Source organism: Cryptotermes secundus, unplaced genomic scaffold (assembly GCF_002891405.2).
Source record: "Cryptotermes secundus unplaced genomic scaffold, Csec_1.0 scaffold111, whole genome shotgun sequence".
In the NCBI taxonomy this organism is placed as follows: Eukaryota; Metazoa; Arthropoda; class Insecta; order Blattodea; family Kalotermitidae; genus Cryptotermes; species Cryptotermes secundus.
In genome coordinates, this window is record NW_019733319.1 from 139,181 (window position 1) to 159,332 (window position 20,152).

At 40.4% G+C, this 20,152-nt stretch overlaps 1 protein-coding gene across 1 annotated transcript in view; it reads left to right on the forward strand.

Annotated features, from left to right (window-relative positions):
* Positions 1 to 19,760, forward strand: part of LOC111867906 — an 88,632-nt gene extending 68,872 nt beyond the window's left edge. The window contains exons 3-6 of the mRNA XM_023858123.2: positions 8,105 to 8,254; positions 9,730 to 9,866; positions 12,400 to 12,549; positions 17,160 to 19,760. Coding sequence (XP_023713891.1) covers positions 8,105 to 8,254; positions 9,730 to 9,866; positions 12,400 to 12,549; positions 17,160 to 18,066 — 1,344 coding nt within the window. The 3' untranslated portion in view covers positions 18,067 to 19,760. The remainder of the gene's footprint in view (positions 1 to 8,104; positions 8,255 to 9,729; positions 9,867 to 12,399; positions 12,550 to 17,159) is intronic.
* The last annotated feature ends 392 nt before the right edge of the window (positions 19,761 to 20,152 follow it).

Genomic DNA, 20,152 nt, shown 5'->3' on the forward strand with positions numbered 1-20,152 from the left:
GTCGGCGAAGTTAGTGCCAACTTTAGCGGATAGATGATGTTACGTGGTCAGCGCAACGAATCCCCACGGCCTTTAATTTCGGTTTTCTAGACCGGAAATTACGTGGGACGTTTGCTTTATTCAAGTACGGGTAACTTATCGACGTTTTCGATAGATCTGACTGTGGCATAGAAGGATAAAGTGATTAGTGAGTGCAATTAAAAGAATGTGGGGGGAAGCTGTTGTGACTGAGTAAAGCCTTTAAGAACCACATTGAGGGCAGCTGGTCTCAAGGTCGGAATAGTACGAGTATTTCTAAATAGGCCACGACAGTTCCCATCCGCATTCTTTCCAATTCTTTATTCTGCAACCACCTCATCATTCTGCGCTATATAATCTGAACTACCGAGAGCATCGTTATATAAACCACAAATAAATAAGTAAAAGACTGGATGTTACTGCTCTGCTGTAGTGAGTTAGTTAGTTAGTTAGTGGAGAGGGCGGGTTTCCCCATGCACTGAGACCAGTATTGGTCCATTGTGCTTCCCTCTATGACATTCTTCCAGTCTCTATACCATACCGATATTGGTGCGTACCATCAGTCCCGACCGAGCCAGCGAGTTCGGCCTCTACTGGCTTAGCGGTATCTATAATGCTTCCCCCATCTACCGGAGTTATTAGAGACTGTTGTTGGGCGGGAAACGTCCGTAATTTGGCTCAGTGACCTCCTTTGGAGATATGAGGTTCTTTTACGTGCCGTAAAGCTACGACACGGGACCCACGGCTTAAAGTCCCTCCCGGAGGACTTGTTCCCTGAATTTTTCCGCCCTTAAAACTTCCACCACCTCCGCCGGCTTTGAACCCGCGTACCACGAGTCATGAGGTGGGAACGTTACCTCTAGACTACGGAGGCCGCTGCTCTGCTGTAAATGAGCCACTTCTTTCCCACGAGCTTTCACATTTATAGGAAAACAAATCATATGATTGTTTTCACACCTTAACGAATTCCGTCAGTGCCATTATTGTTACAGCGGAAATAAGAAGTTTGCCAAGAATTTGCATAGGCAGTTAATCTGTTTAAGCTCCTTTTCGTGTGCCTCATCCCATGATTCATGACGTCCCCATTTCATGCTCAATCGAACATATTTGCAGGAGAACTTAAAACACTGCGAACGGACACAGTGTTTCTTGTTGAGCAAACGGTGGCGGTGCTGACGATGTTTACATTTTTTGCGTTATCGTCATAACGTTTAAAACAATCTCTCAGTAGACCATGGAAACCAGTTTCGTTGTTTTTAAGTCATTTCGACTGACTCGGAGTTAGTAGCTTTAGAATCATCTTTTTGCCTTTTTCGTACTACTGTTAACTGATTTGAAATTAACCGATAAATTGAATGTCCATCATATTGGTCCACTTCATGCTCTTCTAAGCTGACTTGAGACGAATAGATAACTCCAAGATTCATGTTGATCTTGCTGTAACGAAGCAGTTGACATTTAGACAAGAGCACATTTTTCCACCCCATAGAACGTAGATTATGTTATCTGTTAATTTATACTAGATTGATTTAATTTACTTAATTGTCTTGAATTTTTGGCTCTAAACTTTTTTTATTTTTTCTATGCTGAATTTAATTTAGAAAGCCTCCGTAGTCTAGGGGTAACGTTCCCACCTCATGACTCAAGGTACGCGGGTTCAAACCCGGCGGAGGTCGTGGAATTTTTAAGGGCGGAAAAATTCAGGGAACAAGTCCTCCGGGAGGGAGTCTAAGCCGTGTGTCCTGTGTCGTAGATTTACGGCACGTAAAAGATCCTCATGTCTCTAGGAGACCTCTGAGCAAAATTAGGCAAGTTTCCCGCCCAAGTAGTTTCCAAAGCCTCTGGTAGATGGGGGAAGTATCGAGGTACCGAAGGCCGACCTCGTTGGCTGAACGGGGCTGATCGCAAGCACCAGTGCCGGTAGGGTATCGATACTGGTAGAATATCAAAGGGGGACGTACAATAGATCAACAACTGGTCGCGGTGCATGGGAAACCCACCCCCTCCAATAATAATAATAATAATAATAATAATAATAATAAAATATCTTGTATTAGCAGACTTTTCTTGTTTACAAGCAAATGCAGGCTTATGATATGTCCACGTGTCTGTCCCCATAACGACTTTTGAATCGGTTAGTGAATTTTCACAAAGCTTGGCTCGCATATCATACCACTGCAGGGCGTAACCATGACGAGCATGGGCATTTCTGCATTATAGCGCAATTGCCAGAGAATCCTGTGATAATAGAGCTACGAGGAATCGGCCCTGTTCAGCGTTTGTTAGGTAACTGTATTGTATAATGCCTCCAAAAAACTATCTTTCCGTTTGTTAGCTCAACCAGTGAACCATTAAAGCTTATCCTGTGAAATTCTCTTTGGGGATAGATCATAAACGTGTTTTCAGTCGCCGTGATGCATTGTGTCACGGAATACAGTTACAAATATGCTGACGGTATGAAAGTTTCATGTAATGTTGGGAAAATTTAAGGTAGTACTGGAGGAAAATATATATAGAAATGTATCTCTAAATTTAGTAATAATTGATTCTGTATAAGACATTTCAGCCATAATACTCGTACTTTGTATTGATAAATAAATCTATGAGGCTGAAACATGTAAGGCACGTTATATCCAAATAAAATTTCAAACTATACATGTTTTACTTGATGGTCATTGCTTCATTATGAATAATAATTGCTTTACAGTTCATGCTAATCTAATCATAATTTGAAGTTATGAAAGAAAGGAGGTGCGGCAACTTCTTCCCATATATTCTTGTCTATATATTTTGATACTAGCTTATAATTTCTTAGCATGAAATGTTTCCAGTTATCAAGAGATGATAAGAGCCTTCATTTTCATCAATATTATCAAAGACCAAAATGGAAGAGCAGGAGCTTATGTGAGAAATAGATAGTTCTTAATAATATGGGAATGATTGATAATTTTATGTGTTGAGTACACAATCGATATTTGGAAAATTATTGTTAGATCTACACAAACTTCTAAGATGAGCCACGAGAGCTCACTTAGCTCCCCTGACTCTAATCTCCAATCTTCTGTCCAAAGGGGTATCGAGGGCTCTTTCCCCTGGAGGAAACCGGCAAGAGTGCAACTTCGGCCACTTGTGTTCAAGTAGTGTCAAGATGAAGAATGTACATGCCTCTACCTCCTCTCCACTATCGTCACGACCCGGAACATGAACAGCTTGACTTTTTTTTCTTTTTTTAAAATTCTTATGCAGATAATTACCATTTGGAGTTGCAATATTGTAATATTTAACCTTTACAGGTCCCTATAACTTGTAAGCTTTGAGGTTTACACGGCAGTGACTGTGAAAAAAGCCGTCTTCTGGGATGTGGCGCTGTGTAGAGTAGAAAATCCGCCTGCAGCCACATGCTCAAGCTGGTTCCTCGCTCGCGGATTTTTCTACCCTGAAGATGGGGGCGATACGTTCCTCCGATACGTCAGTTCACACAAGATCTACAAGGCGCCACATCCAAGAAGACGACATTCTTCCCTATATTATTTTTTTATTGCTAGTGGGGTGGAACTAAGTCCCTTGTACTGCGCCCACTTCTGGCCTATTGTACCAGCCCCAGATGATAGGTGAGGGTGATTGTGGAGCAACTGGTGGAATAAAGATTGGCAGGGGAAACCGAAGTACTCGGAGAAAACCTGCCCCAGCGCCACTTTGTCCACCACAAATCCCACTTGACCAGACCCGGGATCGAACCCGGGCCGCCGCGGTGAGAAGCCAGCTACTAACCGCCTGAGCTATGGCGCAGCCATTCTTCCCTATAGCTTGTTCTCATATAAGGCATCATAGTAATTTTAGTTTATTCTGTTTGAATTTAAAATTGTCCGAACTCGGTCTGACATGTCTTTGGGATGTGATTACTGCGAATCTCCTTGGGCTGAGTCCCACAGATGACCTGAAACAATTAAGGTAAACACTTAGCGACGAATGTTTAATTTTTCTCTAAATTCACTGTTTCATTTCGGTGCAGGCCCGTACAGTAATGTCACATTAACTTTCTCGCACTATGTTCAAACGGATTTCGATTCGATTTGTTTTATTTCCTGTTGAGATTTTTCAGTCATCACGGAAAAACGAGCGAGCTAGATCGTGGAAAGTTTTTTTGCAGGTCTAATACTCACACATGGCAGAACAGTTTTGAAGTAATTTTGTCACACTGCACTGCACACCCTGCTTTTTGAAGTATATCCCTCCTATACCTTTAGAGTCATTTCCTGTTGAGTCGCTGGACATGATGAAATCTCTGGTGAAGAATTACAAAACTTCCCGTCTCTCCTTCTACTTCCTTTCTCTGTTATTTTATTTGTTCTGTTTTGATAATGTTAACTACCGTCCATAAATCTTCCATGATATTTCCATCGATAATTAAATGCAGAAATTACAAAGATTTAAGATGAAACAAACAATATAATAGTTTAACCTTCATTATAGGTATAACTGACAACATTGCTAGACATCAGAACATTGTTTGTCTACCTTTGTCATGTGGAGGCAGATTAGAATTCACTTGATCCATGACTTACGATTGGATTATGTTCCTAAGCCTCATTCGTAAGTAGAATCGTTTGTTAGCCAGAGTCCCTTATAGAAATAATGTAATTAGCAGTAACTGAGTACACCAAAGCTTATGAACGAAGCCTGGTTATCGTATAATATTATATTTTATGTCGTTCTTATGTACGGATGTTGCTAATCAGAGCTTTCGTATGTAGAGAACTAAGTATACTGCCATGGCCTAGTTCACCGCCTTATAGCGTCGCAAATCATGTGCTCTTTTAAAGTTATGTCTCTGTGCGTATGTACATATATAAGTGCCTGTATGTGTATGCATATAATAATATCCTCCATGCCCGTTATGCTTATAATTTATATAAATTTAATGACCATTAAGGTTCATAGAAAATTGTAACAGAATAAGCAATATAATATTACACGTAAAATAGAAATGAATAGCTTATGCTAGGCCTACCATTTCGACCTGATGGAAGAGCATAAACATGTCAGCAGTCCAGACGATTGTGCAGACGAAACGTAAGTTTATTGATTGATCAGATGAGAAGAATGAAGAGAAGAGGACCCCAAACAACTTCTGTTTTCCCTTGCTGAGAACAGCTGAACCTGGCTGTAGTTAATGAGTAATGACGCACTTGCTGGAGACTTTAATGCTAGAATAGGTAACGGCCCGTTAAGGGAACGAATGAGAGCTCATATTAACCACAATGAAAAGTGTTCAATAGACTTCATAAACATTAGTGTAACGATAACTAAGACATTCCTTAAATGTCCAAATATTCATAAACGTACATGATGAAAAATAGACACGCAGAGAGTAAGTGACTGTATTATAGTGAACAAGAAACTGTCCCTTCTAATAAGACATACCAAGGTGTATCGAGGTAGAGATTTCGGATAAGACCACTTTCTACTAATTTATAATTTCACATTGCTGAAAAGATGGAGAAAACTTTAACCTCGGCATATACAAGTCACCCCAATAAAAACATGTAAGCTACATTTTTGAGGAAAAGATAGCATCAAATTTTGTATCAAAATAGCCTGAACCGGTATTTACATGGCCCTTATTTAAATTGTAAGGAGCACGCAGTTCGTAGTTGGTTGAGGCACTATGCTACAAGCTGGTTTAGGTCGATTTTTTCAATTTACCTAATCCTTCCAGCCGCACTATGGGCCTGGGGTCGACTCAGCCTCTAACAGAAATGAGGACCAGGAATATTCCTGGGGATAAATGTCAGCCGGCGTGTAAGGCTGACAATCTCACCGCCATCTGAGAGCCGATTGTCTAGAAAATGTGAGAGCCTCGACGTCTCACAACCCTATGGACCTCCACGGCCTGTTACAGGGATACTTTTATCTTACCTTTATTTTTTGGTAGACTTGAAAGGATTTTGACGATGGTGTATACTGTACTTCTTTTGGCTTATTTTGGACTTCACCCATCGTCTGGCATATAAAAGACAAAAAGAAAAACCACGACGTTTCGGAGACTGGATCTGTCTCCGTCTTCAGATGGATAGGGAAGAATAAACCTACTCAGTTGGGCCCCTTAGAAAGAGCTAGTCTCAGTCACTGGATTGTGATTGTCCAGTGATTGAGACTAGTTCTTTCTAAGGGGCCCAACTGAGTAGGTTTATTCTTCGGAGACTGGATCTGTCTCCATCTTCAGGTNAATAGCTTTACAGACAGCCTGGGAAGTACTTGGAAGAAAAACGAAAGAAAATGAACAAGAGGTTTAAAATGTAAGATGAAGTAATAATGTATATGGTACAAGAAAATGAGCGTTTTTAAGATTGATGCATCCCGGAATGTGACGCCAAGATGTTTAAGACAAAGATATCGACGTTTTAGAGTAAGCTGCTTCCCCTGTCTTGAGGTAAAAAATGGAGGTGTCGGATGTCTCCAAAACTTTGGTACTTGGCCATCAAATTATGCGGCGTCATATCCCAGAATATCCTAGTCTTAATAAAACTATCTTCTATTTAGCAGTTAACTCTTCTGAAGACATGTAAGTTCGTAGAGAATCTGAATAGCAACAGAAGACCACGTGACTGCTCAGACACACGTGATCGTGATTTTGAAACGTGTCTTATCAGGGAAACAGGACGAGGAAAGTGCATGGGGAAGACTTCATTTGCGCTTTATGTCTTTCCCATTGTTTCTCCGGTGTTGTTTCCTTGGTTTTATATACATTACTCCTTTCTCCTGGTAAATGCATGGAGATGAAGGATTTTACTGTCAAATAGCGAAAAAAAATATTTCAGCCTTGTATTGGAGAGTCCATTTTTGTGAAGGTTTAAATGCATTTTCAGACATTATCACAAGCATAAAAGTGTGCTTTATTGGAATAAACTTTTCTGAGTCGGTTGCTTTTGCAGATTTGTGTGTGTGTGTGTGGTGTTTTGCAGTTAATTTGTTGCAAATAAATAATATAGTATTGAAAATCTGTCAATACTACAGATATCACAATGCACAAAGTGAATGTTTTTCAATTTCTTACACCATTTGTTCGCTTTATCGTAAAACATTTGAAATAGAGGTTATAGGTCTTAAGGAGGTATATATAGTATTTACAGTTTTTGTATGAAGAGTCGTTTTTAAAAAGTCGATAAGCTTAATTCGAACCTCGTGTAAACAAAAAAAAACTCCGTGATTTTAGTCCGCAAGCGAACTCTACTGACTCAGACCGAGTCACCGCCGCTTGTCGGCGAAGTTTAGTGCCAACTTTTGCGGATAGAGGATGTCGCGTGGTCAGCCGAGCCGCTATTTCCTTGCAATAGCTCCTCAATTATCGCCACGAGGCTGAGTGGACCCCGTTCCAGATCCACTACTTCTCAGAAAAAATCTGATAGCGCCGGGATTCGAACCCGGATCTCTGGATCTCTAGCCAGGAACGCTGACCACTAGACCACAGTACACACGAACCAAAAATGTTCACCTGATGACTTCAGAGTAGCCCCCCATCAAACCAAATTCTCGTCTATCTTTTCAATAATTTCGGATCTATGACATGACCTGTAGAGGTTTTTATTTCTTGAACAGTGTGTAGAATACACAATAAAAAGACGAAATTGCTCGTTTGTCTGTGTTCCTGCCAGAAGCATATAGGAAAAACTTAATTGATTCTCGATTGAACCGCATGTGGTGGGATAGCTCATTTGGACTTGGGTTCCATTATCAGTAGAAGCAGGGTTCTTTTCCCTGTACCATGTTCAGATCATTTTGTGGCTCACTCATTTCCCAGTCCAATATGCACACTGGGGTTCATTTTCTGTGAACAAAGCTGACCGCTCCCATCTGGTCCTGAGGATACAAATCAGTTAATCCTTACATCCAGACATATTAATGACACTCTTCACAACAGGAACAAACGTACCTTTAAGCTTTTTAAAGTATTGTGCCGATGTTAATAAATGTTATTAAATGTATTTTGAGTGCTGGTATCCACATTTCTACATTTTTGTCTCAGAAATTTTTTAACTTCTTTGGAAGATGTAACATTTGACATTTCATATACTCATGATTCTAGGAGTGCCAGAACCTTCTAGAAGAGAACAGGCGTCTTCACACAGCTTTGGAGTTACGTTCAGTACCCTTCACAAACGGCCGAAGCTTGCAGATGATAGACAGCACCATTCTGCAGTCCCAAGTTGACACTTTGCAGTGGCAACTCAAGCAGGTCAGCTTTCATACACATACAGTTTATTGCAGTGTGACTTTTTGAGACACTATAGTATTCACTGTTCAGAAAGTGTTCTTGAATCGGCCACGCCATAGCTCAAGCGGTTAGTCGCTGGCTTCCCACCGCGGCGGCCCGTGTTCGATCCCGGGTCTGGTCAAGTGGGATTTGTGGTGGACAAAGTGGCGCTGGGGCAGGTTTCCTCTGGGTACTTTGGTTTCCCCTGCCAATCTTCATTGCACCAACTGCACCACAATCACCCTCACCTATCATCTGGGGCTGGTATCATAGGCCAGAAGTGGCAGCAGTACAAGGGACTTAGTCCCACCCCACTAGCAATAAAAAAGTGTTCTTGAATGGAATGAGACAGAATATGAAAAATACCTTCAGGTTTGTGATGGTTTTGGATAGTGCCCCCTCCTTTCTTGGAAGCACACTTCGTGGATTGGTATGCCAGTGTTCTGGAGACAGCCAGATTCGTCAGATTGTTGACGAATCATCCATCACTACACAGCCCCAGCCTAGAATAAAAGAGGACTAGGGAGAAATATGTTGGGAAAGTCAAACTGTAAAGCTGTGTTTCACATGGCGACTTTGCTGCTCCATTTAATTTCTCCGCGCAGTAGCACCATCAGACCAGTTAATTTAATTGTAATTAATACTATAGGTGCAAGTATTTTAGAATGTTAACATTTAATTATGTTTCATTCAGGAAGGTTTAAGCAGTGATTCCAATGTCCTTATTGTCTCTGTAATGCAGATTATTGCAAATTTCGAACATCCTGCCCCCTCTGTAGGCTGGACCAAGGACAAGATACTGTCTCCATTTTTTAACATACTTTCATTAAGATAATGCAGCTGTTATTAATATTTACTTACCTTTGCAACATTGTTTAAATCATTTCATCACTTAATCTCTCACATTTTTAAGTTCATAGTCCAAACCTAACAGTAAAGATAAGAAAAAATAAAGCTATCCCTGTAACAGGCCATGGAGGCCCATAGGGTTGTGAGACTTTGAGGTTCCTATATTTTCTAGACATTCGGCTCACAGATGGCTCTGAGGTTGTCAGCCTTATGCGCCGGCCGCCCTTTATCTCCAGGAAGATTCCTGGTACTCATTTCTGTTAGAGGCTGACTTGACTCCAGGGCCATAGTGCGGCTGAAAGGATTAGGTAAATTGAAAAAATCCAATGACCTCATCAGGAATCGAACACTATGCTTGTAGCATAGTGCCTCAACCAACTAGGCTACCGTGTGCCCTCTAGGCATAACATTGCTTACATTAACATTTTGAAGCCTGAAGTTCACTCTGAATAATGTTGCGGTTTAATAATATTAGAAGTTTGGCATTGTTTTGGACACATTAACTTCTTGCCTTTAACTTATTCATTTTCGACTAATTTGATAGCTAACAATTTGTATATAACAACATTGCTTGACATATTTCTTATTCGTGCTATCACATTTTCCAGGCCGAGTCAAGTCGGCAAATGTACCGGGCCATGATGGAACAGGTTGTGAGATTTCTGGAGCGAGCATACAAGAATCTTGACTTAATTAAGGACAAAATGGACCCCACAGGAAGATCAAACAAGTCAAGCCCTTCCAGGTATGAACACATTAACCTTGTCTCCTTTCATGCATCCATATACACACATAGTATCTCATATCCATATTTGAAGAAGTAAAATCATTAATAAACCTAAAATGTTATATTTAAAATAACAATTATTATTTCGAATTCACGACCTGATATTATATTGTTACCTGCAGCCTTATATATCGTACCTCTTAACTTATATAAGTATTGTGGCCTGTTTATTTTTTTAAAGTATATGCTATAGGTGACTTTACTAAATCCAATGAACATACATGTACATAAGCACTACTTGTTGTGGAGTAGGGCCTACTGTGTGTATGCAGCTGTTTGAACATACATATGATAGTTCTTGTTTCCCTGCTCTAGCTCATAATCCCCAGCATTAATTCTTGTTTGAGTGATTTCAATCATAGAACATATTTTCCCCATTTTCCTTTTACGGTGATAAATTTCATATATCTTTTTGGAAAAGTGTATTATTCAGTTAAGAATCTACTTATTTTTACTGTGGCATATAGACCTATCGCTATGCAACGATCACAAAAGAAACAGTGTGTCAACAGCCGTTGCTATGCAGCAGATTCTTAATAAGCAACAATTGAACTACAACAGAGTAACGATGTTTTCTGTGCAGTCCGTGCCAGGATGTTATAACCAGGACAGTTAGTTGACAGTTCAGTTAGCCAGTCTATGAAGATAAGACTAGGAGGCTGGTGTGAGATTGCTGCCAGCCAGGGAGTTAGTCAGTTGAAGCACTGAGTCAGTTGCGGAGCATTAGCCAGTGGGCAATGATTTAGAAGCTGAAGAATCTCCTTTGTTAAGATCCATTACCAGGAAGCGACTAGTGAAGGCACACTGAGACAACTTAGCGTGTGCTCTGGTGATTTGTAAAGTGTGGAGATTAGTGACAGCATTATAATTACTTGTAAGCGGCCTCCGTAGTCTAGGGGTAACGTTCCCATCTCATGACTCAAGGTACGAGGGTTCAAATACCCGGCAGAGGTCGTGGAATTTTTAAGGGCGGAAAAATTCAGGGAACAAGTCCTCCGGGAGGGACTTTAAGCCGTGGGTCCCGTGTCATAGATTGACGGCACGTAAAAGAACCTCATGTCTTTAGGAGACCTCTGAGCAAAATTAGGCCAAGTTTCCCACCCAAGTAGTTTCCAGTTCCTCCGGTAGATGGGGGAAGTATCAGGTACCACTGCCAGAGGAGGGGGGACCTCTCTGACAGAAAGGGACTAAAGTATTAGATACCACTGCCAAGTAGAGGGTAGAAACCTTGCTGGCAGAAAGGGACTAGGAACCCCTGCCAGAGGAGGGACGACCTCGCTGACAGAAAAGGGACTAACTATTAGATACCACTGCCAGTAAGAGGTTGGAACCTCGCTGGCAGAAAGGGGCTGATAGTAAGCACCAGTACCGGAAGGGTATGGAGACTGTAGAAATTAAAGAGGGACGCACACTGGACCAGTAACCGGTCTAAGTGCATGGGGAAACCCACCCCCTCACTACAGAATATGGAATAATTACTTGTAGTTTTGAGTTGTGTGTATAAGTGGTAAATAAATCGAGTCACCAATCCAGACCCATCAATAGTCACTCAGTCACACAACACTACTTTCCTGGTTCTGATGTAATTTCATGCTAATAACGCATATTTTTTTCCTGAATGCATCTAGGATCAGTATTTTTAACTATGAGAATTTAGAAATAAGAAGATAAGTCTGTATGTGAAGTGGAGGTTCTTGTTACTATAACAGCTAGAGGTAATGTATATCTATGAAAAGAAACAGTTATCAGTCCTCTACTAAAATAAGAATAGGATTATATTTTTGGTGTATAAAATGCACAGATAAGAGTTTGATCTTCTGAATTACAATACCATGAGGTGGTTATCAATATTTCAGAGGAACCTGACTCCTCCATCTTGAGGGCAGAAGATGGAGGCAAAAGTTTCCTCTGAAACAGTAATGACTTTCTAAATTATGTGATATCATAAACCAGAAGCCACATTCTTAATTTTTAGAGCCATGAAAACCCCGGATCCCATTAAGATTCAGATTAATTTTGGACATAAATATCTGTTGTACTCAAACCACAAACCTTTGTTCCTTATAATATAAGATGATTTGTTTGCGATATTCTGAAGGGGAATTCAAATAAAATGTAAAGGTTAAAGTAATATCTGTCTTTAAACAGCATGCCACAAAATCTTACAGCAGGAGCGGAGATAAAGGTTTGTGCATTCCTCAGTACTAGATGGAGGTGAGCGGTCTGTTTCACCCTCTGGACAATTTACTCCCAGGAAAATATGCTTTGATTCACATTGGATAGTGGACTGGGTAGGCCTCAGATCTGGTCTGGTGGATGTGCTGACAAGAGAAGTCTCTATTTATACAGGAATTTAATCCCACAGTCATCCAGCCCATAGCTGACTGATCTATCTCAGAAAATATGATAAATGACTAGTGTAACAGTGTAAAGTTTAAGGATTGTAGTTGTAAGGTTAGTGCGATTCATGTCAACAAGATGTGTGTTACAGAGTTCCTCGATCTCGCAGTGTCCATACAGTGGATGTTTCACCGAGTCGAGAATCCTCAAAATCTGAAACTCCACCTCACTTCCCGCGTGCTAAAAGTATCGCACAGATCGAAGCTTCTCCCAACTACAGTACTTTCCGTGACTTCACATGGTAAGGGCAAATCCAATTCTAGTGGATTGCATATAATCTCTATCTAAATATTGGCGATGTCTTTTGTTAAGCATAGTATCTTATATAGCCTGTATGTGAAGCGGCCTCCGTAGTCTAGAGGTAACGTTCCCACCTCATGACTCAAGGTACGCGGGTTCAAACCCAGTGGAGGTCGTGGAATTTTTAAGGGCGGAAAAATTGAGGGAACAAGTCCTCCGGGAGGGACTTTAAGCCGTGGGTCCTGTGTCGTAGATTTACAGCATGTAAAAGAACCTCATGTCTCTAGGAGACCTCTGAGCTAAATTAGGCAACAATTTCCCGCCCATGTAGTTTCCAATGCCTTTGGTAGATGGGGGAAATATCAGGTACCGACGGCCGACCTCGTTGGCTGAACGGGGTTGATAGCACGCACCAGTATGGGGACAGTAGAAATTAAAGGGGGACGCACAATGGACCAATAACTGGTCTAAGTGCATGGGGAAACCCACCCCCTCTAATAATAATATTAATAATAATAATAATAATATATAGCCTGTATGTGCCAAATGGAAGTATTCTATGTGGATGTTCTATTATTATCTAGCCTCTTATTCTTTGTGATGATTTGTTGTTAATGACATGTACTTGCTAACGAAGATTTGGCTTTCATTTTTTGTGTTATACATCCGATTTTTGAGAATGTAGTTTGCATTATTATTAGCATATAAAATATTTTTTCTGTGCATACATACATTGTAAAACATGTATTGTTGCAATGATATAAAATTTTTTATGGTAAACTGAAGAAAATTGAATAATATGGAGATTCATAATTGTTACCCTAAACCAAATATTATTACTTACTCAGTTACACATGGAGCTGAGCCCTTGTTGAGGAGCCCCCAATTCTGCAGCTACTCAAGAATTTCCCAGCATTTTATGGAACCCAAAAGTTCATTACTATGTTCACTAGAATCCTCCACTGGTCCCTATCCTGAGCCAGGTCAACTCAGTCCATACTGTCCCATAATATTGTTCACCCACCTACGCCTTGGTCTTCCCAGTGGTAACCGTTATTAGGATGGTCAAATTAAGTAATGTGAGATGGATAGGGCTTGTATCATGCATATGAGAAATGCATTAAAAATTTGATTCAGAATATCCGATGGGAAGAGATAACTTGGAAAAATTAGGCGAAATGAATATTAAGGAAGTAATGTGTGATGGTATATACCAGAGGTGGGTGCTTATGAACGTGATAATAGCCTTTGAGTTTATAGAAGGCAGGGAATTTCTTGACAAGTGGAGCGACTATTAGCTTGAAGGATTCTGCTGCACAGAATTAGATGAACCATATAACTCATGAAAATAAAATAACGATTTATATGACCCAAATAAGGAAAAGATTATTGGTGTCCCCCAGTTTATGAGATTACAACACGCATAAATTTTGTGTTAACAGAATTTTATATGAATGGTTTTAGGTGAAGACTGATAAATTATGAAACTATATGTAAAAAACAAATTTGTGAAAGGCTAAAATGAATGGTATTTAATGGTTAATTGAATAATAAAATCAAAAAAATTACTGCGATGATATACTATAAATACAATGGATAATGTCCAAAAACACAATAATTGTAACTGAATAATATTTGTCACCCCCGCGTTGGTGTCTCCACCTTATCGTGGTGAGGGGGTTTGAGTATGCCAAGGACCCTGAGAGCTATACCAGCTACCAGCGGTAGCGTAGCTACTGGAAGGGCCTCCCTTGCTGGACAGCTCAAAGGGTAGGCATCAGACGAAGAGGGACACCAAAAACCAAAAGCTGATGCCGGAAGCAGCGTCATCAGCAGCGACTTGAAGCACAGAGCAAATGATGCTCGAGGTGGTTCAAGTTTGTATAGAAACAGGCGTGACCAGAGTGGTTTGAACGGCTGTTGTACTGCGATGTGGAAAGCAAATGGAAAAACTACCACATTATCACTTTTCCTGGATAGTCTCTTTCCAAAAACAGAAGATCGCATTAAGTGGAGGAACTGTTTTGGAAGAGACTGTGGACCTGTCGTCTGACAGATTACTGATGAATGAATAAATATTTGTCAATGAAAATTAAAGGTGGTGAAATAAAAAGAGCAATCAAACACCTGCGTTGACAGTTTTTTTTTCTCCCCCCCCCCACATGAGAGTGCAAATTCACTGAAGATGTTAGCTGAAGATAGGGCTGTGAGACATTGAGGCTCCCATATTTCCTAGACAGATGGTAAGGAGGTTGTCATCCTTGTGCACTGGCCACCCTTTAACCCCAAGAAAATTCCTGGTATTCATTTCTGTTAGAGGCTGAGTCGACCCCATGGCCATTGTGCTGCTGGAAGTATTAGGACAATCGAAAAATCCAAGAACCTAATCTGGAATCGAACTTGTAACCGTTAGCATTATGCGTCAACCAACTATGCTACTGCATGCCCCTCTGTAGTTTAGTACAAATCATATTTATCTAAAGTATAGAAGTATAATGAAATTTTTTGCTTAAATTTGCTTTGAAATGTGGGAACATCCCACATACTAACACGCGGTTTCGCCGGTCTAACAGACAGCCCTCACTCCTAGTCAATATCACATTGTCACACGTTGCTGCCACCACTCATATTTATACAGCACTCGATGTCCAGCCCACCTTTAGATCATCACGTGCACTAGCCAATCAGCGTTCACAATCGCAACTGCAAGTTTAAGCTCCGCCCAGCAAGCATGGTATAAAAGCGGAGCCCAAAACTCGCAATCATCATTAATGAAGATAAGACTCAGGGGGGGTCTACTTCTCTTGTGGTCGTCGACCGCCTGAGTCTTGTCTCAATCTTAATGGACGAAATATTCCATTTGTAAATAGTGCAAAATATCTAGGTGTAATCTTCGATAAGAGAGTGACATGGAGATTTCACATTGAAAAGATCGAAGCCAAGGCCTTCAGAACATTCATTAGAGTATATTCCCTATTCAAAAGTGAGCAATTGAGTGCTAACATTAAACTAACCCTCCACAGAGCTCTTATTAGATCCGTAATGACTTATGCTAGTCCCGCCTGGGAGTTTGCGGCATACACCCATCTAGTGAAATTGCAGCGCCTGCAAAACAAGGTTCTCCGCACCATTGGCAATTTTCCAAGGCACACACCGGTCCACGAATTGCACATGGCATTCAAAATTCCATGCATATATGATTACATAACAAAATTATGTGGGTAACAAGCAGAAGTCATACAAAATCATGAAAATGAGAATGTTCACATTATTGGTCAAGGTGAAGCCCGATATAGAAAGTATAAGAGGCTTAAACTTGGCGGTGGTCAGGCATACGACCGTTCAAGTGACTAAACTGCCGTGGTAGCAAATTATACTAGAAATAGGGCATAATCTGCTGTACAATGCCTGGATTGACAGAGGCCTTGTATATATTGTACATATAAATAGTAATTAAGACTAGAATTAAATTGTAAATATATGTAAATACTGACAATGGACTGACTAAGACTGACAAATGACAGACCTGACCTCTCGTCAGAGAGGGCGCCCCAAATGGACAGGACAGCAACTTTCACAAAGAAGAAAACATCTGGTCATGAGCCCCAGCTGGGGCTCGACAACAAGACAGACAGACTCACTGACCATCAGTTGCAACATGACTTTGACTTTGACTTTGACTTGCCGCAATCATCAGTGACCACATTCAGTTCAGAGCGATCAGTAATCAGAGTCATGAGGTGTTGATTGTGCCAAAGACAGCTGCCGCAACTCTCCAGCAACCACGCTCTGCTACCAGACAGCTAACGTAGCTGCCGTAGCTCTCCAGCAACCGTGCTCTGCAACCAGGCAGCTAACGTATTTGTCACAACTCTCCAGCAATCTCACTCTGCGACCAGGCAGCTAACGTAGTTGACTCTCCAGCAACGTGCCGTAGGCAGCTGAGGCGCATGCAGCACCACATTACCGGCCGGACAAACCAACTGAATGGCTGCAAAGACTTGGGCTACTACAAAGGAGCAAATTGTACCAGGGCACTCACGGTGGAACAAACTGCCCTTTTCAGGGCCAGCCAACTTTTGACATTCCACATAGCTTCGCAGCTATTCTATACATTTAATTTAGACAATTTAATATATATAATTGTTACATATTTACATGGTTGTCTTTTAGAACATCGACAGTCCTACAGGAATTTATAGAAACACAAGACAGAATTATTGCTCTTTGCGTTATTATATTCCCTGAAACATGTAACAGAACACAATACCAAACTGTAATCCATGTGATGAAGTAAAACTTAATCCATATATTGCATCAGACTCTTGAGGAACTTGACATCATCCTAAAACCTTAGAGTGCTTTGATTATCTATGTTTGCTGTGTGATAAAATTGATTATTGATTTATTTTGTAATTCTTTTTCACTTGCATGGATAACATAATGTTAAGATTATATATATGTGTATTCAGAGTAAATACAGAATCAAATTTTTTTGGATCCAGAAAAATATATTTTTGCCTCTTAGTACACAAGTTATTATGAACAGTCGAAATCTCCTTATACCTATGTAAATAAGAATACATACGCCGTCTTTTTGTTTCATTTCAGGCGCCGCCCAAGACCAGCTCGTTCTGAACCTGATGAAGTTCCACCTGAGAAATTATCTCAAGAAGCATTCCGCTTGCTTCGTACAGCACAGTCATTACTGAACACCAGAGAACCTGACCTTGTGCAAAGACTGTATCCAGAAATCGAACGCGATACCGTTCCTGACCATGACTCTAGCAACAGCCATCGCAGTAGTCTTTCCTCACCCATACATGGACCAGATGAACATTTAGATACAGGCACTTTTCCAAGTAGCAGCAATCGAAAACCTGAGTCAATTTCTTTGTCAGCTGGCAGCTGCAATTCCCTTCAGCGACAATCACTTGATACATCATCCCTCCATTCTGCTAGCAACACTAATAACAGCTCTTTAACTAGTGGACTAGAATCTGCCTTTGCTGGAGGCTGCAGCACCATGTCCCCAACGTACACTTCTTCCCTTGGTCGTCCTCGAAAATGCAAGGCATCTACTCTTCCTGTGCTGGAGTCAGGTTATATGACACAAGGCAGCGTAAACAGCAGTCGACCTGTACCTCAGCTCAGTGTGAGCTCAACTGAGGATGAGAGTGGGTTCTCCTCCATGAACTCCTTCCAAGAAGTGGGACTGCCATTGATAAATGAATCCCCAACTTCAGTCTACGCCAAACACCCATCTTCATGCAATGACACCCGGTATCATCCTAGTACTGAGAACTTGACAAGCCAGCCAGCATCTTACTGTGGACCTACATACCAGGAACTGGGATTGCCAGTAGTCGACATTCCATCGAATAACTGCAACAAGAAAGGTGCCACTCCAACACACAGACGCTGGAGTTCCAGCCCGGCTGAAACTATATCACATTACTCAAAAAACAGTGCCTCATTTATTGGTGCAGGAGAGGCATTAAGGGTTCTTTGGGTCTGAATGCAAATGTATATATATATTCTGCTGCTTTAGTGTTTTTAAAGTATATTCATTTTGCTAGCACCACTTATGTCTCTACGGTAGCTAGCAGCACTTATGTCTCTACAGTAGCTAGCAGTACCTATTACTGCTTGGTATTTCACTCACTTGGATTGTTTGCAATTTGTAAAAGTTGCTTGATTACAATAAATAATCACTCGCTTTCCTGGATATAAAATGTGCTATTTATCTGTAAACAAAATCTGCAAGTAATGAATTGAAAGGATAAAAGTGTATACATTGATTCATATCACTAAGATAGGGATTGATAGAACACTTAATTAACAAAGAATAAATGCTTATTTCTTGGTACTTGGTACCAGCATTCAGACAGTGCAACTTTTATGATATTTTCAGTCTTAGTTTAAATGTCCCGGCCCATAGTCACAGTTTAACTGAATGTGTAGTGGATATGTGTCATTTAAAGGTAATGTCATCCTCAGCTTTGCTCTTAAAAGATTAGTTAAGATACTTCTTAAGAGTGTGAATTCCAGTGTGTCTACATATTCTTTTCGTTTTTATTCATTCTCCATATTGGATTGAAGAGTACTGTCGTCTGTGAAGTAATGCTCTTTTAATCTAGCAGAATCTAGCAGACATTTCAGTGGGGCATACTACTTCCATCTTCAGGGTTGAAGAATAAATAAAGGAACCAGCAAGAAATGTATGACAAGGAGTTTCTTGCAGGTTCTTACTTGACTTAACCTGCAACTGTGAAGATGGAGGTCATATGTTTCTCTGAACTGACAGTGAACTCATAGAAATATTCTGTTTTAGCCTCATATTGTGTATGCGAATTGTCATTATTTTATACTTATTATTCTGGAGATGCAAAAAATAAATAAAAATAAATAGTGGACTCCTACTGAACTACACTCGGTTAATCCCAGAAGGCAGTACTCTTCATTGCCAACACTGAGAACCACACATTCTCCATGCTGGATTGTTTGCTGAATTAAATCTGTAGAGGCAGAATTGTACTACTGTGTGTTTCAGCCTGAACTTATTATTGTTTCAGTGCTGGATTAATCACAGAGTATCCAACATTTGAGAACTATCTTGGGGTCAGTATGTCTGGATACACTTTATTGAGAAGTACAGGAAAATATGCAGATGTGAAACTTTATCCGCAATTTGTGCACAGAGATGGATCTGATTACCAATAAAAAACAAAATTTCATTTACGTATTAATTTAAACGTTGCATTTTATTAAAACATTAAACTTTTGAAACAGATGGACAGCCCACAGTCGCCATTTCCCCATAGAATGAACTCCCTCAGGACCAGTCTTAAATTCATTCTCCAGCTCAAGAATTTTAGTAGAGAAACCTCTTGGATAATATCTATTTGAAATTCCATAGAGGAGACAAGAGCGGGTGGATAGTACCTTATTGGGATCATGTGCTCTGTGTGTGTGTCGCTGCTCATCTTTAATACGCTCTGTCTGGTGTGTTGTGTCACAATAGTGTATTAAAGATGAGCAGCAACACACACACAGTGAGCCTGCACAGAATAATACGTGAATGGTGCTGAAAATAAGAAATAGCCGCCGCAGCACATGTGGACACACAGAGCAGGTATCCCCTGTGATGTAAAACTTTAATTTTGAATTTTAAAAGTTATAAAATTTTAAATTTTAAATTAGAATTCTAAAATCAAATTGACGGAAGTATGTTGGCGAGATTTTAAACAAAATTGACAGGCTGGTGTTTTAGATTTTAGATTGTGTGCAGTGTGACAGCTACATAGTGAAAAATACAGCTGATGATGGCCGGTTGCGGCCGAAACATGTAGTGTAGAGGAAGAAAAGACAAAGAACTACAACCAAATAAATTGTTACATTCACGACGGCATTTGTATTATTACATATAGAAATCTCTGCAATGTTTACGCCTTCACAAAATATTTCCCCTTCAATTTCATGCTTACCTTCACCATTCTTCTAGCTCTCTTCAATTATCTGGTTGAACAGTCTTGTTCTGAGTCATCCCATAGGATTCTGTCTTTTCAACTTTAATACTAATGTCCTTCATTGTGTCCAGGTTT